This window comes from Patagioenas fasciata, chromosome 23, assembly GCF_037038585.1.
Source record: "Patagioenas fasciata isolate bPatFas1 chromosome 23, bPatFas1.hap1, whole genome shotgun sequence".
NCBI lineage: Eukaryota > Metazoa > Chordata > Aves > Columbiformes > Columbidae > Patagioenas > Patagioenas fasciata.
Genome location: NC_092542.1, coordinates 4,407,262 through 4,431,832, shown reverse-complemented (window position 1 = coordinate 4,431,832; position 24,571 = coordinate 4,407,262). Strand labels below are relative to the sequence as shown.

At 42.5% G+C, this 24,571-nt stretch overlaps 2 protein-coding genes across 4 annotated transcripts in view; one reads left to right on the top strand and one right to left on the bottom strand.

Annotated features, from left to right (window-relative positions):
* DHRS3 (dehydrogenase/reductase 3) overlaps positions 1-24,571 on the top strand; it is a 52,273-nt gene that overhangs the window by 14,699 nt on the left and 13,003 nt on the right. Inside the window, exons 2-4 of one of the 3 annotated variants that reach the window (XM_065854901.2) lie at positions 12,195-12,369; positions 13,707-14,008; positions 15,957-16,447. In XM_065854901.2, the coding sequence (XP_065710973.1) occupies positions 16,253-16,447 (195 nt within the window). In that variant the 5' untranslated portion in view covers positions 12,195-12,369; positions 13,707-14,008; positions 15,957-16,252. Of the gene's footprint in view, positions 1-12,194; positions 12,374-13,609; positions 14,009-15,956; positions 16,448-24,571 lie in introns of those variants that run through there. The other 2 variants (XM_065854900.2, XM_071798239.1) reach the window with 2 other exon arrangements.
* On the bottom strand, positions 5,215-9,406 carry LOC136111056 (arylacetamide deacetylase-like 4). The gene is made up of 4 exons (XM_065854899.2): positions 9,251-9,406; positions 8,383-8,596; positions 8,025-8,088; positions 5,215-5,992 (listed from the first exon to the last, which is right to left on the bottom strand). Exons 1-4 carry the CDS (start codon positions 9,404-9,406, stop codon positions 5,215-5,217), a joined length of 1,212 nt encoding a protein of 403 aa, XP_065710971.2.

Here is a 24,571-nt window from a genome sequence, read left to right as displayed (position 1 = left end):
ACCTTGACTTGAGTGAGGCATTTGACACAGTCTGCACAGCATCCTCACAGCTGAACTGAGGGAGTGCGGTCTGGGTGAGCGGGTAGTGAGGTGGACTGGGAACTGGCTGAAGGGAAGAAGCCAGAGAGTCGTGGTCAACGGGGCAGAGTCCAGTTGAGGCCTGGATCCAGTGCAGTGCCTCAGGGGTCAGTACTGGGGCCGGTATTATTCAATATATTCATCAATGATTTGGACGAGGGAATAGAGTGACTGTCAGCAAGTTTGCTGGTGACACCAAGCGGGGAGGAGTGGCTGACACTGGAAGCTGTGCTGCCATCCAGAGACCTGGACAGGCTGGAGAGTTGGGCAGGGAAAAATGTAATGAAAGAGAACAAGGGCAAGTGTAGAGTCTTGAATCTGGGTAGGAACAACCGCAGGTTCCAGTCTAAGTTGGGGAATGACCTATTAGACAGCAGCATAGGGGAAAGGGACCTGGGAGTCCTGGAGGACAGCAGGGTGACCATGAGCCAGCACTGGGCCCTTGTGGCCAGGAAGCCAATGGCACCTGGGGTGGGTTAGAAGGGGGTGGTCAGTAGGTCAGAGAGGTTCTCCTACCCCTCTACTCTGCTCTGCCCTGGGGAGACCACACCTGGAATATTGTGTCCAGTTGTGCCCCCTCAGTTCCAGAAGGACAAGGAACTGCTGCAGAGAGTCCAGTGCAGCCACCAAGATGCTGAAGTGAGTGGAGCATCTCCCGTGTGAGGAAAGGCTGAGGGAGCTGGGGCTCTGGAGCTGGAAAGGAGGAGACTGAGGGGTGACCTCATTAACGGTTACAGATATCTAAAGGGTGAGTGTCAGGAGGATGGAGCCAGGCTCTTCTTGGTGACAACCAATGATAGGACAAGGGGTAATGGGTTCGAACTGGAACGCAGGAGGTTCCACTTAAATTTGGGAAGAAACTTCTTTCTGGTGAGGGTGGCAGAGCCTGGCCCAGGCTGCCCAGGGAGGTTGTGGAGTCTCCTTCTCTGCAGACATTCAAACCCGCCTGGACCCCTTCCTGTGGAACCTCAGCTGGGTGTTCCTGCTCTGGTGGGGGGATTGCACTGGATGAGCTTTCCAGGTCCCTTCCAACCCCTGACATTTTGGGATTCTGTGACTCTGTGAAGCAAAGCTGTCGTGACAGTTGTTACAGTAACAGAGTTAGTTACACGTCAGACTGTAGAGTGTTGATACCAAGCCCAGATGCCCATGGTCAATGTTCATTCTGTCCTAAACTTATCCACATTTATCCATAGGGCTTCTTCTGCAACACAGCAGGGTCATCCTATTAATGAGTTTGGTTATTGGTTCCATAGATAGTTTCTGTGTAGTGTGATATTACAGCACAGCCTGTGGGGTTTTTATTGAGTATTTGTTTTGCCATATATTCACAGCAAAACTGCAGAACACCACAGTTCTTTCGATGTGCTTATTTCTGATGTCTGCGCCATCAATCAAAATATCCTGAAATAAATTACCATATGGAGATCAGCTTTGAATATTGTATTTCAGCGTTCTTCATGATTGCTTGTGTTTGAATCCTCAGGGGAGGAAAATTCTGTGCTGAACCTGTAATCAGGAATAGGAAGCTCATAAAGGCACTTACTACTGCAGTGGCAGTAAATGTAACTTTTAAGAGCAGTTGATAATTTAACTGGACACCTGATACTGGGAGTAGATCAGTGTAGACTATGAAAGCTTCGTGCCAAAGAGAACGTGTATGTCTGCTGTGGCTGGATAAGCTGCTGCTGACTCCGTATTGACAGCAGTCTTTTCTTCACAGCTTTCCGTGAGTCAATAATTAAACACCTTTAATCAAAACAAAAACACCTTACGGATGCCATCTTTGTTTTGAACCTTTGATGGATATGGCAGAGTGGAAGGAATATTTATTTCCTGTCTTTTATTTTAGAATACATTTTAAAGGGACAGTTTGGAGGTTTTCTTTGCTCTTTGACGTTATGCCTTGGCGGTTGTCTTCAGTGAGAATCTGTTGTACAGTCTTGACAGTCTGAAAAAAATCTTTCAGGTGTGCATGATAGCCTTTCTGTTATTAAAGAAGTATTGGTTGAGTAAGGTTTCAGAATAGCATTTTAATATTTTAGTCTTAATATTTGAATATTTTACTCTTAGAGCATACTCTGTGTATGCTGAGAGCATGTTCTAACTGTGCTGTGTCAGCACCTCAGTCCTTCCTCTCTGTCCTTTTACCACAGTTTCCATGTTTTCTCAGAGTCAAGAAAATCCCATGGACTTAGAGCTACTGGGTCCTTCTAGGAATGCTCATAGTCACAACTGTTCCCACTGCCAGAAAGAGAAAAAGTGTTTCTGTTTGCAAAAGGTGGAAGGTATTCACTTCATGGAGTGGGTTGAAAGGGAATAAACCGTTAGCATTGCTGGAGACTGACATGTTTAATATATCAGGTGGTGAGTATAGAATTGATTATAATTCAGTAAATTCTTCCCATTTTCTCATCAGTGAGCCAATGTTTATGCAAGTTATAGTCTTAGTTTCCAGCTATTTCTAATGGTCATGATGGGAAGGTAAAGAACTATAAAAATACCTATTCAAAGAAATATGATCTTTGCTGTTTTGTCCCCTGGCTTGTCAGTTCTTGTAAAGCTTGTGAAGATGTGGGATCACAGACCTCTTGTGGATTGAAAATCCATAAGACTTATCAGATTCACATCAGTTGTTTATCAGCGTAAGAAGCAGGCAGCCTTCAAACCAAACACTGCTAAAGACCGGGGAGTCAGTGCTGATGAATTATGCCAATGTCATGTGTTACTGTTTCTCTTGTAATGTCGTTCTCTAAAACATTGCAAAACGTTTCACTTCTGATTGAAGGCCGTGTTGGGAAACACAGCCTGCAGTTAGCTGGCTATTGCAGACCTACTATGCGTAACACAGGAAATACTATGAGAATTAGCTAAAGCATGGTAAAGGAGCCAGCTATAATGACCGAGATAGTGATGCTATCAAGTGTAGCCAGGCTTAATAACTATCTGGAAGGCATAAAGCTAAGGACACAGGAAAAAATAATGTATTCCAAAGAAGAATTAAAAGCAGATGTAATAGCTTCTGATACATTGTTTGTTTGTTTTTAATGTACATTTCAAAATGAAACACGCTGGTGGGGTTTTTTTGTTTGGGGTTTTTTTGTGTGTGTGTGGTAGTGTCGTATTTTTTAATTATTATTAATTTATTCACTCTAGGTACCTTAGTAGGACAATTGGACTTTGTAGTGCAATTTAACTAACTTGGGTTTTACCAAGTAGAGCGTGTAAGAAAATGACTGTCCTTCAGTTCACATTTCTTGTGTTTATGTGAACAAATGACCGAAAGCATCTCAGACCTCTTCACAGCTGTGAATCTGTGACTCTGTGAGGTGGCTTTAATATGCCCTTTAGGGTGACAATAGGAAGCTTTAAGAAATGACAGCTTAGTACATGCTCTTTGATGCTGTTTCTCAAAGGTGCTGTGTATTTGCTTGATCTGTCTGCTTCATTTAGCTCTCCTCCTACGTATCTTTTGGTGTCCTCCCTTTTTGTTATCTCCATCTCCCCACCCAAATGAGTAGCTGCTCCCTACACATTTTGCTCTTACTCATGACTGAAATCCATCTTTCATTTAGTCTGTCATAAATCTTTATTTTTAACCTTTCTTCCTGTAAGCTGTTCTTTGAAGTCGATGCCTTCCAAATGACTCCTGGGTTAAACATCTGCTAACGAATTCTACAGTAAAAAGCTGTACTGTATTATAAAAAAGTCGAACTACGATGATGACAAATATTATGTATTAGCATTCAGCAATGGAAATTCAGATCTTGTGCGGCACAGTTCAGAGCAGGTATTTTTTTGAAATGGTGACTTGACAGAAGGTTTTTGTTATGTAGCTGTTGTGGTTTAACCCCAGCTGGCAACTGGGACCATGGCAACATGGTTCTGTGATTCTGTGATTCTGTGATTTGAAGTGGGGGTGAGATCTCGGCTTATGTGTCTCAGTAACTGTGCAGTCCTGTTCCTCAGAATGGATGAACTCTGCTCCACACAAATTGGGTGCAAATAAGCTGCTCCACAACATCCACCTCGGATCTCGTGACAGGTCACCACACCAAAATGTTTTCTTATTAAGTCATAAGTAACTTGAATGTAAATATAAAAACTGCAGCTGGCCTTAATTTGCTGTTAACAGATTTGCCTGAGACTCATTATTCTAAATATTTAGGTTAGCAGTTCATTCTCTATCATGAGAGTCAGCAAACTCAGTGAATAATTGAGGTGATGGGCAATCAGAGACAGAAGATTGACAGGAATAAATGCAGGTATAGTTTGCAGGATTATGCTTATTTATTTTCAGGAGCAGTACAGAAAATGCACATCATAGGCAGAGAATAATGTTAAATGCTTTTGAATTAGTATTATTTTTAAATACTAGAGTTAATACATTTGGAATATTTTCTAATTGCCTGTTTATTTTTCAAAATACTTACACTCATATCTTGACTTTTAACAAGAGTAGTACAAAAAGATAAAGATAATGAAGCAGAAGTTAATTGAAGTTTTAGCCTTCTGTAATAAACTGCTCTAACTTGGTTGGTTTAGAGCAGGTAATCTAACTTGACAATTGTTATTATTTAAAGTATGCTTTGTTAATAAACATGCAGTTTAGTGTATGAAGGCACAACAACAGGGTCAGAAAAGATGTTTCGGTCTATTCAGTTATTCTGCTGGCATTAAACACTCAATTGTGTACTGGCATCTGGTGATCAGAATGACATACGACAGTTTGCTTTCCCTTTCCCCTTTCTTCCATGCACTTACTCTACAGATTCACGCCCTGTTACCTGCCCCAAGTTCTCCTCAAATTGTGTTTTTTTTAAATAAATATTACCAGAAATTTATTGAGATAAACAGCATTGCAAAACACTTACCATTGGGACCAGATCTTTTATGGGTACAGGAGAAAACTCTGGAGAGGTGGCAGAGGAAAGAAAGATAAGTTCGCCTGATTTTACTTGTAATACGAGAAAATGAAACTAAAGCCATCACCACATTTATTGGGTAAAAATAAGACAGATGCAATGCAGAAATTTAGGAAGATATTTAAGAAAAGGAGAATTGAGGGTGTTTTTTAAAAAACCTTTGGAAGCAATGAGAGATAGGAATCAGGAAAGGAAAGCAAGAAGTGGAATTTTACATCAGTCTTAGAAAATCTACTATATTTTCCAGGCCTTTATTTCCAGATCGGAAAGCCATCACCTTACCATAGGAAGCTAAGAATACTGTTCCATGGAATCCCTCTTGCAGGTGGCACCAGGTCACTTTTACACCGTGATCCTCTAATCGTTTCTTGTACAGCAGTCCATCATCTCGAAGCACATCGAATTCACAGGTTAGAAGGAAAGTCTCAGGAAGCTGAGCAATAACGCTGTCTTCAGCTAGCAGTGGGGAGAAAACCAAGTCCAACAGCGGCTTGACCAGTGTATAGAGTTCTTTCGAGAAGGGGTGTGTTGTCCTTGGCTTGTAGCCTCTTTTTTTAAACTCATGAGGGATGTAGTCAGGACTCACCCATTTCTGATACTTCAGTCGCAAATCTTCTGGAATATGACAACCTTTAAATATTGCTTCCATGAGTGACAAGTCTTTATTAAGATACTTCAAACTAAGAATGAGGATTCGTTCCTTTGAAAAACTCAGGATTCCCTTATTCTGCTGATAAGAAGGCAATTCAAAGTCCACATACTGTAGTAAAGGATATATTAGGATTTGTGCTCTCAGCTTTGGGAGATCTCTTCTATTCACCAGTGCTTGGACAACACCAGCAGTGAGTGTTCCCCCGCTGCTGTCTCCACAGATGACAATGCGAGAAGGATCTACTCCGTGATCTTCTGCAGTCTTCATAAAGTGTACGGTGGCACTCAGACAGTCCTCAAATGGGGCTGGACGTGCATGCTCAGGAGCCACGCGATACCTAAAAAGGAGGGGAAGTGTTTTGACATGGTCATACCTAGTGAATGATCCCGTTCTCATCTTGTCGTTCATATATTTCATTCTGAAGACTGGAAAATATTCTGAGGTTATAATTACAGTGATAGAATTGATCCTAATTACTGCTTTTGATGTATTATTTGCTACTATTGTTAATGTTTGGGGGAGTCAATACTCTATTTTATCTTTGCAAAATACTACTTTACTTATCTTTTAGGTGACTGAAGGCACATGCTGCGTTATTGTAGAATTAGGTGGCAAAGCAGGTGTGTATGAATCAGTTATCAGCAATTCTATTTAGAAGTTGAAGTGAACATTCCCCAATAAATTGTTAGAGGGGCAGTCAACATGGCTTCACCAAGGGGAAGTCGTGCTTGATCAACCTCATTGACTTGTATGAGGACATAACAAGATGGGTGGATGATGGCAGAGCGGTGGACGTGATCTACCTTGACTTGAGTGAGGCATTTGACACAGTCTGCACAGCATCCTCACAGCTGAACTGAGGGAGTGCGGTCTGGGTGAGCGGGTAGTGAGGTGGACTGTGAACTGGCTGAAGGGAAGAAGCCAGAGAGTCGTGGTCAATGGGGCAGAGTCCAGTTGGAGGCCTGGATCTAGTGGAATGCCTCAGGGGGCAGTACTGGGGCCGGTATTATTCAATATATTCATCAATGATTTGGACGAGGGAATAGAGTGACTGTCAGCAAGTTTGCTGGTGACACCAAGCGGGGAGGAGTGGCTGACACTGGAAGCTGTGCTGCCATCCAGAGACCTGGACAGGCTGGAGAGTTGGGCAGGGAAAAATGTAATGAAAGAGAACAAGGGCAAGTGTAGAGTCTTGAATCTGGGTAGGAACAACTGCAGGTTCCAGTCTAAGTTGGGGAATGACCTATTAGAGAGCAGTCTAGGGAAAGAGACCTGGGGGTCCTGGGGACAGCACTGGGCCCTTGTGACCAGGAAGGCCAATGGTACCTGGGGTGGGTTAGAAGGGGGTGGTCAGTAGGTCAGAGAGGTTCTCCTACCCCTCTACTCTGCCCTGGTGAGACCACACCTGGAATATTGTGTCCAGTTGTGCCCCCTCAGTTCCAGAAGGACAAGGAACTGCTGGAGAGAGTCCAGCGCAGGGCAACAAAGATTCTGAAAGGAGTGGAGCATCTCCCGTGTGAGGAAAGGCTGAGGGAGCTGGGGCTCTGGAGCTGGAGAAGAGGAGACTGAGGGGTGACCTCATTAATGTTTACAGATATCTAAAGGGTGAGTGTCATGAGGATGGAGCCAGGCTCTTCTCGGTGACAACCAATGACAGGACAAGGTGTAATGGGTTCAAACTGGAACACAGGAGGTTCCACTTAAATGTGAGAAGAAACTTGTTTGGGGTGAGGGTGGCAGAGCCTGGCCCAGGCTGCCCAGGGAGGTTGTGGAGTCTCCTTCTCTGCAGACATTCAAACCCGCCTGGACCCCTTCCTGTGGAACCTCAGCTGGGTGTTCCTGCTCCATGGGGGGTTGCACTGGATGAGCTTTCCAGGTCCCTTCCAACCCCTGACATTCTGGGATTCTGTGATATGAGTGTAGAAAATAGATAATGAAAATATAAATGAGTTTCAGTTGTTTTCTATAAGCTGAATTATTTATAAACAGAATCAATAAGAGTTAATAGTTCTTCAAGTATTTTAGTATGTAAATAGCAATTAGTGCTATTTTAATCAGTTTCCAAGACATCAGCTCTTTTCCTAAACTTTTAAAATTTGGTTCTTTTAAAAATGTGTTACAGCTCCTCAGAAAACTATTTTAAATGTTCATCTCAGGTTGATTGCAAGTTAAATGTGGCTACTCCTCCCCAGCTTTTCGGAACTGCTACTAAAATGACTCTTTGATAGCCTGGCCAACTGTGCTTTTATCAGTAACAGTCACACTTCAAACATGGTGCTGGTTTTCAACTTCAGGTGGTTTGGCTACAGCTGAGCCTCAAAGGAGGCACTGGGGCTGTTACATCATCTGTCTGGATTGACTCTACTTACCCAACACACACAACCACTGAATTGCTTTTTCTAGCAAAATAGCAGCAAATTCTTTCATAGGCACCTGTGAAAGAAAATATTTCAATGGAATTGGAACTTGCTTTGAAAATAAGTTGAATGAAAATGTTCTGAAATTCTTATCTCTATTCTATGATTAATTAATAGATGCACAACCTGCATAAAGGCAGGTTAACATGAAGCTACTGCATGTAAATGAAATTATCCTGCTGTCCTGAAATTAGTTTTGTTGTTTATCTTGCTTAATCTACCAACTCTTCTTGTCATTTAAGGAATACTTTATCTGATCAGAAACTACATAGTATTTGTATTTACAGCTCACGCTATACGTATTACTCACGAATGCTTCCAAACTGTCCACCTCCATGAAAAAAAACAAGTCCTCTTCTTTGGCCAGTGGTTGATGCTTTTGGCTGGTAAATTCTCACTGGAACCCTATCAAAGCTTAAGTCCTTGATAAGAAGATGTTTATCTTTTAATGGCGGTATTCTTTCCATTACAGTCCTCAGCAAAGAGACCTCTGAGATGATATGTACTTTTTCCAGAAATTTTGCCTGTTGATAAAAGGAAGGTTGTGACAGGCATCTGTGATTAGTATAACCACACATAATCCTCATCGTTATTTCTGTTAATGTGCAAATGAAATTTTAATCCGGTGGTGGTGTTTTAAATTTAATGCTTTAAATTGTACAGTTCCTGTGAATGGAAGTTCTACAAGAACCAGCAGAATTTGCGGTTTTGCTTTGCTTTCTGATTCAAGTCCAATTTTTTATTAAATGTGATCCCTTAAAGTGAGGTGTTGGGTTTTGGCCTATAGTTTGTGGAAAGAAGTGATCACCTCCCTGAGGGCTGCAAGGCTGGGCTGTGTGTATTACCTCAAAAAAGAGAAAGTCATAGAGACATAGCGAATGGCAAAAGATGATGAATGTGGCAGCTAAAACAGGATGGCTCAGAAGTAGAGCGATACAGGTATAGAAGAGAACAAAGATCACAGACACCATTTAGTTGATCACTCTCTAAATAAGCCCTGTGTTATACCGAGAAGTTCCACATAGGCAGTGCAATAAGCTTTTTAACCCTTCCAGCACTGCATTGAGGCGGCAGGATTAAAAAGCTAAACATAAGCCATCGGGAAAACAATCAGCAACCCACTACCCGTCTATCAGAAATTACATTAAAAACTCCAGCTTTAATGAAGTTCTACTTACCAGACCCAATGTGAAGTTCAGGGTGTAATGAAAAAAGTAAAGCTTTTGGCGCTGACTAAATCCGTGAGGGACTTTGACCTTGGAGTGTTCGTAGTAGAACACTACTGCCACAAGGACGGTCAAACCAGCAAGAAACATCCCCAGGAAGAGTTCCATTGCCCTGGGCCGCCGGGAGCTGTGGGGAGCAACCAACTGCAAAGGTAAAGGTGCAGGATTAGCAGTTCTCTTTATATCCCAGATTTGAAAAACGCTGATAGGAAGATTAAGACATATTGCAATCAAACTGTACAATTAAGCAGACAGTAAGAATTAGTTGTGAGACAGGCTTGCATGCGCAGTTTGTCATATATGCAGCTAACATGAGTCTGCCCATCAGCACAGAACCAGTGCTTGGTAGATCATTTGTAGCGTCAGTGTTATAAGAAGACACGAACTTGTTATGTCTCTGTCTCTTGGATGCAGTCAAGTCTGTATTATTTCTGAACTTCTGAGTGTTCCCATGGAACAGGATTTCTTGGTAATCGCCTTCAGAGCTGCTCAATTTCTTAATTTATTGTGCCTCCACACCTTGCTTCTTTAGCCTTTGAGTGAAATCAAGGTTTCAGTGGCACAAACACATTTCATCACCCTTGATGACAGATTTTGTACACTGCTCTGCCATTGCATCTTTAAATCTGATGGAAAGAAGACCTCAGACTTGATTCCTCACTTTAGAAACTGTTTTCTAATTGTTTAGAATAAACAGGAAGGAGCTTAATTTCAGAGTCTGGTGGTAACACTCTCTGAGAAGAAGCTGATTCTGTGTTCTGCTCCCTCTGCCTGAACTGTTTCTTTATTTTATCCAACAACTCCTTGTGGACTTTCGTTTCCCGATGTCCCCATTCCCTCTCCCTCCTTTGCCAGAAGATTGTTTGTGTGCTAAGTATAAAATCAGGTTTCTTTTTGTTTATTCTTCCTTGTGGCACTTGATACAGCCGCCCAGCTTGCCAGGGGCTGCTGGTGAAAGGCACGTTGCCTGTGGTTGGGACACTCTTGGGAAATGGAAGCGGTGAATTCAGACCCATCAGGACCAGGGTGTGTATAGGGCTCAGCTTTCTTATAGCTTGGACAAGATCATTAGGAAATGCTGTTACACAAAACCTGGTTGCAGCTCCCATCTTTAGCATTTAATAGTGAAAATGATTAATCAGCTTTGTGCTAGACTGTGTTGTCCCAATGAGGCAGGTGTGATCTAAGCAAGCTGATCAGATTTGGACCCTCTGCGGATCTAAGGAGTTGTCTGACACTTGTGACAGATTCTTTTTACTAAGATTCTTGCCGCCTATTGTTCATCTGCTTTCTGGGTCTGTTTGGTGCCAGTCCTTACGACAGCCAGTTTACCAGCAGCTGGTAGGACTGGGACTCTTTGGTCCTGTTAACTGGGTCCAGATATCACAGCACCTGCACCAGCCCCAGCAGCTCCACACAAACACTTGATGTGCTGGAGTCTGGGATCAGATGGAGAAGAAACAAACCAGTTGGTTCCTGAAATAATAAACTGGTTGGTTGGTTGGTTGGTTTTTTTCTTTAAGCATTGCAAGTACACAGAGTAATGCTTAATGCTTTCTAAGTGTAGATTCAGCAATTTATGAGCTTGCTTGTGTCCCAGGGTGGAGAACATTCCCTAAATAATCTTTCAAATCTATGTTCTCTCCGGCTTCCAATTTTTTCGCATTATCTCCTGCTCCTGTAGGACAGACCAGAGGAGCTGGTTCCCAAAGACAAAATCTCATCTTCTCCTACCCTAGGAACTCCTTTTCTTATAAATTTCCAGTGTAGAGCTAAATATCAGTGCCTGAACTCTTGTCAATAGTGGGCTGGCATCCTTTAGCTTTTTCTCTGTTGTGTATCTGCACATGCTCGGGGAGACAGAAACTGAGCCAATTGCAACAGATACAAAATACAACAGGTATGAAATACAAGAGATGTTCAATACTCCCTCATGGTGACTCCAGGTGACCCCAAGAACCCTCTGTCTGTCTCTAAATCCTGGTGCTGATTTGCACAACCAGCAAATCCTGTAATCCTCAAACAGTGGAACATTTGCAACTTTATCATGTTATAATGTTACTATTACTCATGGAAATCTCTTTCCCTGAAGAGTAAATTGCTCCTACCTGCAGAAGGAAAAATGAAACAAAATATCTGTTTTAAAGAAACATAATTTCATTTTGCTGAGGGACTGGAGAACAAGAATTCACAACTGACAACTTGTTGCTCCAGAGCTTTGTAACTGCTAACTTGTCACCATATTTAATTAACATAGTGACAACACGAATAATTTAACCCACCATTTTCTTCCTACAAACAGTTTGTCGGAGGGTGAAGGTCACACTGCCCTCTTTCTGCACTTGAGTGTACAAAGGTATTAGGAGTGCAAGGTGGTTGCAGAACAGTGTTGAAATATTTCTCAACTCCTGGGCATCCCGTGGGCAGCTATTTTGATGTGCAATGGCAGTTACCTTGATATCTGTGTTTAGCAAAGGTGGATCTGTCCTAATAAGCGATGTAACAATGGAGCTGAGTGGTTTTGGTGGTGGTTGGTTGATTTTTTCCTTTGTGATATGGATATTCATAGGAATTACTGAAAGTATCTTCAACTTCCAGGTGCATTTTATCTGTGCTGCTGTGCCGATTTTTTGTATATTGCATGGATATGTGTATGCACATTGCTGATTGCTCGTATATTGTGTGCTTTAAAATGGTTTTTGCCGTGGTGAGAATTTATTCTTTGATGTGAGAAGAGAACAGAGATTCTTACAGCGTAAGAAGAGAACAGTAAAAATAAACATTAAATGTTTTCTGTCTCAATCTCTCAAACAAAGCTTCAGTCACTTCTTAGGTTCAAGAGAATTACTTAAGATATATAGTCAACAACCCTAAATAATCATATTTTCTCTTTCAGTTCCTTCCTGATGCTTCCAAACATCCTGCATCCTTCATGGAAGAAGACGACTCTTCTCCGTTTGCTTGCAGATGGAGCTTTTGGGAGGTAAATCCTCCCTGGCACCTCATGGAAGTGCAGATCCTTTATGAAGAGCTTTGAACCCCTGCACCAACGTCCATCAACGATCAACCTCGTAAGTACGTGCTCCTCAGAGATACCCAGACTTTCCAAGTTCTTTACCTAGATAGATATAGCAGGAAAGATCAAGTCTTCCCACTCTATAACAGGCATGAGCTACCTTTTTCTAGACTATATTTAGGATAATTGTATTTGTTGTACCTCTTATAGTGTCAGAAGGAAACTTCCTCTTGACTTGGAGAACTTTGGCCCTAACCCTCCATTCTGATTCATTCTAGAGAAAGCGTTTCGATGTCTTTACAACTTCATAGTCTGCTATTTTTTTGCCAAGACAACTCTACGTTATCCCTAATTGTAATTTAGGTTGGGATTAGACCCTTTGGCCACCCAAATGCTTGTGCCAGCAGAGGTGACAATAGTGAAGGAATGAGTGACCAAGTGCGACTCCGTGTATTTCTGTGCACCGTGTGACTGGACAGAACTTGTTTGGGTAAACGTAAAATGCAAACAAACATCAGCTCAGCTTGACAATTAGCTCACTTAGGGTTAGCTCAGTACAATCTATACTTATCCTCTGAACACTCTGAACTATTTCTTTATCTCCACTAATCTCCCAGATATTCCATTTTAAAACCCTTATAAAAGCTTGCGATCATGGTCATAGAAAAGAAATACTCCTTTTCATGAGCCATAAGCTTCTGCATTTGGCTAACAAAGCTGTAATGAGATTCCCTCTGAAAGTGGGATCTTGACTGAAAAAAGGTGAATCCTTTCTAGCTTCTCTTATACCCATAAAAGACGCAGATGAAGTACATCTGCTTAGAAAAATCCCATTTATGCAAGATTTGCATTAAGAAAAGAGCAAGAAACTTTGATGTGAATTAGTCCCTAAGATAAACAAATATTTACCTGCCTGGAATGAGAGTAAACAAGATGAGTCATAAGAGATAAAGTACGGGGTGATATGAGTGAACAGACTGGATTCTTAAGAGAATAGGTGTAATTGTTAACTTCAGTGGCATTCAGCAAGTACAACTGATTGAATTACGTGGCCTAAAATATAAATAAATAAGGTGTTAAGGGTAAGAAATCCTTGAAATCCACAGAAGTTATAACATAGAACTCTTGGCTTAACTCAGCAAGCCTGGAACTTGTGAAGATGCTGACTTTTCTATGCTAAATGTGTCTGTGGTGCTTTATGCAGAAAGAGACTCAACCCAGAAGTCAAAAAATCAAATTTATTTTTATGAACTTTGCGTCCCTTCATTTTTAACACTGCTCCTTGTTTCCATACCAGAAAGTTGTTATATTTTGTTACCAGTCCAGACATTGAGTCATTCTCATTTAAACCAGACACTAGGCTCTCTGTGTAATTTCTTTCTCCCCCTTCAGAGTTTTTGGACTGAGAGGAAAATTGCAATGCCAGGTGCCTCCCCGAGCTCCATTTCTGAAGGTATTACTGTAAAAACACACCGAGGTGCTAAATACTGCCAAGTGACAGCGGAAATTCTCTGAGCTCTGGTTATTTCAGATGCAGCTGAGTTAGGGAATATCACCTGATTCTGGCAATGTGTCGAGTTTCAGTTTCCAGTGAGAATGCTTCATCTTCTCTCCAAAAACCTCTCCTGCCACTCTATGATGCCGCAGAGATAATTCAATGGCTCATGTCATATGAGGTAACCTGGCATGTAAAGGTAAGAACTGCAAGTTTCTCTCTAAATTTTATTAATTTTTTTTTCTGTGAAGTTTTGTGGAACTTTTAACCGCGTTAGAATTCAAGGATTTAGACATTGTTCATATTTTGTGTTAAAAAACCGTGTGTGTGATATCAGATTTAAATGTGAGTGGCAGCAAAAACTCAATTGCTCTTCTTTTTGCAAACAAATAACCCCTGAACACTCTGTTACCATATGGTGACTTCGACCAATGCCTGTTTTCAGAAATATGTTTAATTCCAAAGCATAAACTTGAATTTCTTTTCAGCTTCCTAACCCACTCCTGTTGGTAGTTTAATGTAACTTGGCTACCTTTGCGCAGGCGTTCAGACTCAGACATTTCCATGGCAGTGGTGCTTGTCACTTTTCAGTAATTCTGGGTTTTACCACTAGATGGCTTCCCAGGATAGTGGATATCGACCCACCCCTCCTGCATTAACGGGTGGGATTGGATTTATTTTGGCACATTCTTAATTATATATACAGTCATAAAAAAGGTTTTTCGAGCTCAGCCGTGGATCCAGCAATGTGAGGTTTGACATCCCCAAAGCTTTGCACATTAGCTTATTTCTGGTTGCTGCCACCAACTGTGCGTGAGCAGCTCTCAGTTCAAACGTGCATTTCAATCCTCCTCAGAAATGTTTAATCAGTGCAACTGAAAACACAACTTATCTGCTAATGCTTAACAGTGCAAACAACCGAGCTGGGGTCCTGGTTGCAATACATTTTGCCCTTTCTCCTGTTACAACATAGTTTAAAGTGCCACAGAGACCTTCTGATGTTGCAACTATGCCCTCATAACTGGACAAAAAAGTCTTGGAAAAGGAGAGAAAAACCCTTTGTTGTGAGAAAGTGAGTCTCCCTCCTTCATTCAGAACCTGCCTTTTTTATTGCCTGCTACTAAAAATCACCGGTTTTCAGCCATGTCCGCATCTTGTGGCTGGAAAACCCACGAGTTGTCGTGTTGTCCGTAAAGACGTTGGTCCGATGGTAACAGAGTTTGCTGATTATCAGCCTAGGCTGGGTTCAGCCTGGCATTTTAGGGCTGAAAGGAGTTTTCCCCTCCACACCAGCTTATCTCGGGCGAGCAGTTCCCTGCCGGAGCTCTGTAAGGCAGAGCTGCCTCCCTTGAACTCAGCCTTAGCCCTGCTCCTTCCTGGGCTCCGCTCAGCCCCCGGCACCTTTTGGTTCCCTGGCTGGGTTCCCGAGCGCTGCGGGTCTCGCTCTGAGCCCGGCTTGGCCGCAGCAAGTCCCGGCTTGCCGGCTGCGGCTCGGGAGGGAGCGCAGGCTCAGCCTGGCTGCATGTGCGAGTGTGTGTGCTCTGGGGGAGGGGAGAGCCGAGCCAGCCACTCACAGAAACAGTAGTGAAATCTCCCCAACACTTTAACTGTCAATCAGGCTTAATGGGGTATAAAAACTCCCCAGCGCCGCGGCTGTGATAGGCAGAGAGAGCAATAGGGAGAAATGAGTAAGAGCCAGAGCTGAAATAGTGTACGGCGTAATTCCTGCTCTGTGATCACAGATACTCCAAGTGAAAAAAAAGCCAGGAGAGGGGGCAGAGAGAGGCGGTTATCAGCTCAACCTTTGCAACCGGCTCAGGACGGCACGTCTATAGATATTTATAGGTATTAAAACAAAAACAACCTTACCCTGAATAGAGCCTTTCTTAAAAAGAACGTCCTGGCAATTCTGTCTTCTTTAAGCAATTTCCTGAGTCTAAGAATAGAAATGAGCTGCCTGGAAGGCACTGCAGGCTGAAATTTGGAGACATAGGCTGCTTTATTTTATTTTTCCAAGTAAAAAAACCCTTCCATTTGGATACTGGATTTTTATGTCGGTCTTTGAAGCGGAGGGATGTGTGGTTACTTTTAATTTTACTTTTTTCTCTCTTCTAATTTAAAACAAACAAACAACAACTGTCTTCCAGTTAAAAAGCAAGGAAACCGTTTTTTACCTGCAAGTGACAATCCCAGAGGACACCGACCAAGAAACAGGGGAGTGACTTGGTCTTCTGCACTACTTTACTCCTACCCCAATTTTTTTAGGGGGAGAGAAGGATTTTTCCAGTCCAAGAATCTCTTACTCCCAAATTTTGGAAGGGGGTTGAAGACTTGTCACCCATCTGGGGGTGCATGAAGGGTATTGGTTTTCTTTCTCTGTTCACTTGGTTTTGTGAAGGTTTGGAAGAGAATTTTGCCTTCCTGCCTTGCCTGGAACAAGAGGATGATTTGGAAATGGCTGGGCGCTTTGCTGCTTTTCCCAGTGCAGATGGTTTATTTGGTGGTGAAAGCTGCCGTGTGCATGGTCCTGCCACCGAAGCTCCGAGACCTGTCTGGGGAGAACGTGCTCATCACCGGCGGGGGCAGAGGCATCGGCCGCCACCTGGCCAGGGAGTTTGCCAAGCGGGGAGCCCGAAAGGTGAGAATCCCTTTGGAGGGGAGGGAAGCGGGGGAGCTCCCACCTGCTGTGCTACCGGGGAGTCCTCCGACTCCAAAGCCTTTTCCATCACCTCTAGGTGGGATTGATGGGATCACTTTGGAAAGGTGAGAGGGGAGAAAGGGCGCTGATTTGGCAAACCCCTGGCATGCTATGCTATTATATTGACTCACATTTCAGGAGTTACCCACTCCTCCTTCCCCGTGTCCTGTCTTTGCCCATCTCAGCTAAGAAAATGTGAAGGTGAGGAAGGGTCCCCTTGGTGAATTCTCCTCCGCTGACAAAGGCGAGGTTTTCAGTCCAGCCAGCAGGCAGAGGAGAGCTGTGCGATTCCGTGCGTGAAGCTGGTGCTCGCTTGCGTTTCTGTTTACCAGGCAGCTTCCTGGCACGGCTGCCTGTGCGGCTGTGTACAAGGGGAGAGGGGGCAGCTGACTGCAGCTCCAGCCTTCCAGGCTGAGCTCATCTTTAAGCTCTCCTTAGGCACAGCCAGGCTGTCACTGCCACGCGTGTCACCCCAGAGGAGAGGGGTGACACAGCAAGGGGCAACGGGTGTGTGCGGGAGGGCTCTGGCTCTAAGCCCTGCTCTTGGGAAAGTGAGGAGTTCAGTTTCACCCCGATGGTTTTCCGTTTGTGAAATGAATTTCTTGTGTTTTCTTGAAGTCCCTTGTATTTTGTTCTTTGCCAGCCCAGAGCTGTTGAAAGGGAAGATGAATGAGAACCCAGCAAGGAGGAAAAGCACAATGTGAGCAGGAGCTGTGCGATTGTTTGCACGTTTCCTTTAGGAAAGAGGGGAAGGGAGAGAGGCTGAGAGACTGGGCTGTCTGCACAGCAGCAAGGAAATGCCAGTGGAGCTGATGTGTCCCTTCTCTAGCACAGGGACTGGTGACAAAACCTTGTGTTTGCATAAGTACACGTGTCTCCTTATGTGTGAATCAATCAGGAATACAGAAAACACACAGACCCTGAAATGAGGCTTGGGATGTAAAGTTTCATCTCCCCCTTTATGAGTAATAAAGGGGAGGAATCGTGAAATTAGACAGCTGCATAAATACTTGCCCATGTGAGAGAATGAATGAGAGTAAATAGAGAATAAAGAAGGAGAAAAATACAGAATGGGAAGATATTTAAAGAAAAATTTGCATTTAGTTTGGGACAGTGTTTTGTCACTTCCTTACACATGCATTACAGTTTTCTCAGTGTGGTATAGAGCTATTCTGGCACACAGCTTTGAGGTGTAAAATATGTCAGTATTGAACTTTGATGTTTGTATATGCTTGTGTTTAAACATCATGTTGAGATTTACAAATTCTTGGAGGCAGAGCAAACAAGTTGATTGACCTTTGGACCCAAGCAATTTGCTGAAAATGTATTTATATAATCTGTTAGAATACTGTGCCTCATTATTTATTTCTTTAGGCCGGCTGGTTGCTGTGCCAGGCTCTGGTATTAAAGTACCACCATTTCCACAGCTAATTCAAGAGCTGCAGTTGAGCCAGAAGCTGAGCAATGGCAGCAGCACTAACGAACCAGGTGACATGGGCCAAAAGGAGAGGATCTATTGAAGATGCAGAGCTGAGGGGGAAATTGCAGTAAACAGATATAGACTGTAGTTAATTTGTATGACTTGTCTATAAAATATCTACATGTCTTTGAAAGACGGAATAAATGAGGGTAATTATTGGGAACCTTTGTACTTGTCTCACATGATGCTGTGAAATGCCATGCAGTTGCTAGTTGTTGTTTAGAACTTTGAGGAGTTTTGCCTTATGGGGTTTTTTCATGGCTGTCATCAAGATGTTTCAGGTTTTGCTTTTACTGAATTTGATTTAGATTCTCCTTTCAGGCAGATCATGGCTTTCCAGTGAGTCAAATATGGCACTCCCCAAGTTTTGATCCTCTCTGGTAGCGCCGCTGCCTTTGCACGTTTTCCCTGCAACACTAAAGCAGTCATATTCCTTTCTTCCTTAACATTTTAATGACAATTTTACCTACATGTGGTAGTTTCCATTCCCTTTGATCTGAGATTTCATTTCTTTCCTGCCTTCTGTGACACTTCCACCAAAGGTGTGAAATTCTGAGGCCAAGACAAAGAATGGAAGCAATAACTTATAGACTCAGATTCTAATAGTGGGTGTGCGGTGTATTTTGGAAAAGTCATCACAACGCTTGCGTATGGACATAGTGACGGAGTTTTGGAGGTAGGCGGCGATATATAACCATATTTTTGAGATTAGAATCTTCTGAAAGATAGGTCAGTTGAGAGTGTTAGCATATGAAATTTCGTCTGATAATTAGACTGGTTTGGATTTCATCTTACACTCTATTTTCAGAGGCTCATTTTGTTAATCACAAATGTGATGTGTCCGAGCAGTTTTGACGGAAGATGACAAGTGTTTGTATCTCACTCAGATTATTAATTGTCGCATCTGCAACTTTTTTACTGTAAAATTTGATCTTGCATTTAAAGGTATGAAGATGGCAAGAAAGAAATCAAAACAGGGTTTGTGCAAATGGAAATACAGTGTCTCCTGTTGATAGATGAGCGTGGAGACGGAAATTCTCAATCCAACAGGATGGAAGTCTCTTGGGCATGATCATGTCCACCCATCCTGATTCCCATTCCCTACCCCCATTCTTTTAAGCCATTGTACCTCAAACATGACTTGGACAGATAAATGTCTAGGAGACATTTCTTTCCTTTTTTTCCTGTCCCCTCCAGCTGTGTGATGTTTGCCTTTCTGCTAACTGTAGCTGTTGATGAATGAACAAGATTCTAGGGAACCGGGGCGGGTTTGGTGTGAGAGGTGTCTCCAAAGTACCAAACGAGCTGGGACAGCCCTGGCCTTGCGTTAGTGTGACGGTACTGCAGAGCAGAGTCAAACAGTCCCTGTTAACCTCGCTGAGAGTTCTTTGCTTCCATCACAGCGCAAGAAATGACCTCATGAATACACTGAAAGGTCTCTCCTTTCACTGTTTTGTCCTCTGGACATTCTCCTCCTGTATTGCAGGAGACTGTGCGGCTCAGAGGGTTTGCATGCTTGGGCAGTGGGTGAGCAGTATCAAGACAGACAAGAGCCCTTACTAGATGGCAAGGAGGTGGTATCACCAACCAAAACAAGAAACGGAAACTTCGCTCTTGCGTGGAATGTACCGCTTGCTAGCCGTGACCTCAGTCTGTCAGCAGTGCAGTCTAGACTATTATGTCTGCAAGGTGCTTTGTACAGGATGGCAATGTGATGGGCAGCTGTAAAACGCCACAAATGCAGTCATACAGTGATTATTTTGGGACAGAGAACAAAGATCCTGACGGCACTATTTGAAAACTGTTGCTTTGAAAACTTAGCAGAGATTTTTCTTGTTGTTGCTTTGGCTTGTATTTTGCTTCTATCACTCTTGATTTTGTTCAGGTTACAAAAAAGCCACCTATGAAAACTGTTCTTTCCATTGCTCCTTTCAGAACATTTTGGAAGCCAGACCTCAATTTCTGCATTTAGGAAGACACCTTGTCACTTGAGTGTGCAATCCTCTTCCCGTTCAGTTCCAATGGGGATGGTAATCAGAAGTCAGTGGGGGAAGGAGCACCGAGGAACGGATGAGAGCTGTGTAGGATGAGTGTTGCAAAGTGGTTATGTAAAAAATGGGATCAGGTCTTGGAATTTAGCCTTGTATTCCCAGTAATGGAAAATTTGGCAAGTTTTGAAATGGGTTTTTACTCCCACATTACCTACACAACTGCATCTGATCTTTACAATCATAGTTCTATAGTTCTTTGGTCTTTAGGAATTATGTTGACCTATTATTGTCATGTTTTTTGTCAATTAGCATATACCTCTTAACAACTTCTTTATAACATACACCAATGATATGCGATAAAAGATTAACTGTATTGTGACTAGAGCTGGAAATGAACCGGTAACTGGAAGTACATGAAAAAGAATTGGGGAGTGAATATTTTTCCATGTCATCCAAAAGAATATATTCATTTGGAGGTTTTGGTGAAATGTGAGAGTATAGAATGGTTTGAGTCACTTTATGGTCTCTAAAAAGGCTTTCTTTCTGTAAAGACTATTGACTGTCAGCAATTTGATGACTCCCTGTTGGCAGCTGACTGCTTTGCTTGAATTTAAGGATGGGGAGAAGAAGATTTGTTTCAAGTCCAGGCTTCGATGGCATTAAGCCTGTGATGTGTGACAGTGCCAAGGGCAGCCGGTTGGATAACATGCTGAATAAGTGTTTCTGGTTGGCAGGCACAGCCAGAATTCTTTGGGTATCAGATCTGTTGATGTCTGTGAAGCAGCATTCCGGCTGGAGCTGGTTTAGCTTATAATTTAGAGCATACCTGTCTTCTGTTAGTGAGTACGTTGTCAGGAGAACAAGTAATGGAGTGGAACTTGCAGAGTGGCAGGCTTGTCATCTCACATCAGAACACAGTGATGTCATGGGAAAATACTGTCCCAATAAGACCAAAATCCAGCCCTTCTTAAAATGCTCAAGGACTGGCATCAAGACGGTTGAATGAGGCTTCCCACAGAAATATAAGCACTGTGTCAATGCTGCAAGAAATCTGGAGGTAAGTTTTAAAGATTAGGTTATATATTAATGTTGCCTCAGAAACCCACTTACACACCAGAAATTATCTAGCCTGGGGATGCTAAATGTGCTGTATAAGGATAACAGAAAAAGATGATGCCTATGTCAGGGTTTCCAATGTAGATATAAACCGAAAGACAACAGCTGAAGACAAACACAGAGGTCTGTCCTGCTGGGGACTGTAAAACAAGGGATTTCAGCACCACTCATGGAGCCGTTTTTAAGTTTTTTGGAACGGCATCACAGCAATGGAGGTTTGGGGTCTGGGATTTGAAGAGCAACAGTAAAGAGTCTGGGGGATGTTTGCAGAGATGCAAACAGTGTGCTAGAAAACACAGAGGGGTTTTTTAAATTAATTTTTCCCACAAAAGAGCTAGGACACATAGATGATGATGATGATGATGAACTTCATGGAAATAGCCAGTTAATTCTACAGGAACTATGGGGAACTATTTCCTTCCCATAAAATGGGATAAGTATATAGAAATTCTGTGTTTTTCCTTCTGGACAGTTTGGAAATATCAGCTAATGATTATTGATTTTTGAGTCTGTTTGAAAATCCGTTAACACATGTCGGTTAGTTTTTAATGTTCGCTTTTCACTTTGATTTCTGGACTGAACTGAAGATACAAACCTCATACCATTGCTGCCTTAGGGCATTGTGTAGGAAAGCGAGACCGAAAAGGAAAAATCTTGAAGACGGAGAACAACAGCCGCAGAGCTGACCACCGAGAGAGAGCAAACCCTGGCCTTTTTGAACCTGTGTGCTTATCAGGAATATAAAACAGAAATTATTAGAGAGATCTTTTCAGACCGTTCTTCAAAGCATCGTGTCAACGCGCTGGAGAGCCGGACAAGTCAGACCCAGGCACTGCCAGATCCATTGGCTGATAACACTGACGCCAGTGGAAAAGGGTCAAATACATGTTGTTTGACCTTTATCCCAGTGGGGATTAAATTGATTCTAATTAATAGACTTGGGAATAGATGGGTACCTTGGCAGAGTTTGTAACTAATTTAAATTGTTCATCCTATTAGCTTAGCCATAAACTATGCATAATTACAAAAGGATTTGGTGGACAGCCACCCTTATGTTGCCACCTTCTTAATTACAATTTATTGAATACAGTGCTACAGAGCTTACTTGTTTTGATTAACATGGGGATTTCTGTTGTCTAACAGTGCCTGAGCGGATGTGTCAGTGCTCCACTTGGGGCAATAAAATAGTCTTTGAAAGCACAAATGCAGCTCTGCTGAAATCAGTTAAGCTTTACGTATGTTGGTCTGAGATAAATCTGGCTCTCAGTAATTATATATATTTTGAGGTGGCGTAAAAAAGATTCGGAGCTGTGATTATCCTGTAGCAGGACATAATTTTAACCACAGGTTAGAAAGAGTCCATACAAAGGTAGAATGGCAGTTGGTGTGACCTGGCTAATATAGTTCATCCTTTATCTCAGTGAAACAGTCATTTAAAATAGGTGCAAATGGATTTCAAGCTTCACTTCTCATTCGGTCACTGTTCCTTCTCTCAGTCAGCACAGGTACCGGTTGCAGCAGTAGGTATTGTCTGTCTTTCAGATAACTCATTTTCCCCAGGAAGCCCTGGGCTGGACCTGCTGGCGAAGGTTCAGTGAGAGCCTGCTTGGATCAGAACATGAAACTTCACACACCCAACAAAACCTTTTTTCAGTGTTTCTTAGAAGCTTCACTGAGCAATGAATGTCTAATATATAGCTAGGCCTACATTAAGAAGTCAGGAGTTACTACTCAGCAAAGCATGGTATTTTAAGTAATTATAATTGTTTTCACATTCTGTTTGCCCTTTGAATCACTGGGAGCACCCAACTTACATTTTCAATGTTTTCTTCATATCCAATAAGTGGATTAACTTGCACCACTTTAACTGAAAGCAAAATCTTTTCACTCTGGGTGCTGGACCTTAAGAAAAACCTCAATATACCAGACTTAAAATAAATGGGAGTGGAAGATGTTGGTGTGAAAACACTTTGCAGTTCACCTTTCTGTGCCCTTAAAAAGAATGGCTCAAGAATAACAGTGGATGCTCAGATGTTTTCTACATGCAGATTAAACTTAGAATTTGTCTTAGATCTGTGGTTTTAGTCTCCTTGCTGGTAGTAAACAGAGACACATCCTCTGTCTGAGCAGAACATTTGCTGGCTGAGACTTGGCTCTGGTGCCTTGGAGAGGGAATGGGAAACCTTGACACCCACTTTCAGCAGCTTGGGGTTGACTACAAACTCCAATTCCCTCCCTCCTGAAACAAAACCTTACCAGGGAGGACAAAACTCAGCTTACTGCCTTAAAAAGAAGAAGTCGTGCTTCCAAGTGGAATATTAAAGACATCCAGCTGGTACAAGTGCTAATAGACCGGGGCTGGCTCTGAGCACAGCGAGCTGTCAGAAATGAGGTAAGAACGTTTCCAAGCCCCTTGGGAAAGACGGGAGCCCTGTCTCACTGAGCCGAGTTGTTTGATTTGGGGGTCTGAGATTGTGCAATGTTGCAGAGTGTTCTTTGTGTTGCTTGTTATTTGACTTTAATCCAGGCCCCTTAGAGACCATTGTCTATGTTGTGTTTATATCTGAATGTGTGCTTTATGGAAGCAAGAGGTTTACCTCTTTAAAAGCAAAATATTTAGTCATCAAAGGGTTTTTTCAGGGCTTCATTTCCCTTGCTGATGATGTGCAACTGTTGTAGATTGGGCTGTGACACCTTTATGGTGTAAGGACGCGTTTGCACACGAGTGTGTACGTGTCTTGTAGTGTGTGTAGTGAACTGGCACCTTGTGTCTCCTTTACAGCCCCGAGTTCGTCGCTGGGTCAGCCAGTTCCTAACGACATCGTTACACTTGTTTACTGCTCAGGAAGTGCCGTGCTGATGGGTTTGACCACTGTCATTATCTTATTTTAGCCCAGTGGTTTTGCAGAATCGGGAATTTAGTAAAGCATCCTCTATAAAGTGATTTTCTTTTCTCTTCCTGACTGAGTTAAAAGGGAAAATAAAAGACAGAAAATTCTTAATAGTTTAAATTATATTATAAGAACAGTGTTTTGTGTTGTTGTTAATGTTGTTAGTGCAAGTAAATAACCAGAATGCTGATTACAGATTGAAAAACAGATCCATCTCAAAGGGAGTCAGTAGAGTTGGGATGAACTATTCTGCAATACATGAAGCCAGAATGGCTTCTTTAGCCAATAGAATCAGTTAAAACAATTAAAATACTATTGCTTTGCTTTTGAGTCACAGATTTAGGCCAAGCCATGTTATTGTCTCAGGATCTAGGCTTCCCAGTGCAATTCCAAGATGACAATACATTACAGATTTCCCACTGCCCTCAGCACTCCTGCAAGTCCTGTCCGTTAGTTCCATTATTTTAGTCTTTTTGTGTACCTATTGATATTTTTCAGTGAAAGTGAAGATTGTTCTACAGTGCATGCGAGACAACCAAAACCAGGGCTGGTTTTTAGGGCTGAGTTTCGCACACTCCATAGAAGC

Excerpts from the sequence above, each read along its gene's own strand:
- LOC136111056 (XM_065854899.2), bottom strand. The coding sequence starts at position 9,406 with ATGGAACTCTTCCTGGGGATGTTTCTTGCTGGTTTGACCGTCCTTGTG. Across the intron at positions 8,597-9,250 it reads TGAACTTCACATTGGGTCTG|GCAAAATTTCTGGAAAAAGT; the intron begins GTAAGTAGAACT and ends TTTTATCAACAG. Across the intron at positions 8,089-8,382 it reads TGGACAGTTTGGAAGCATTC|GTGCCTATGAAAGAATTTGC; the intron begins GTGAGTAATACG and ends TTTCTTTCACAG.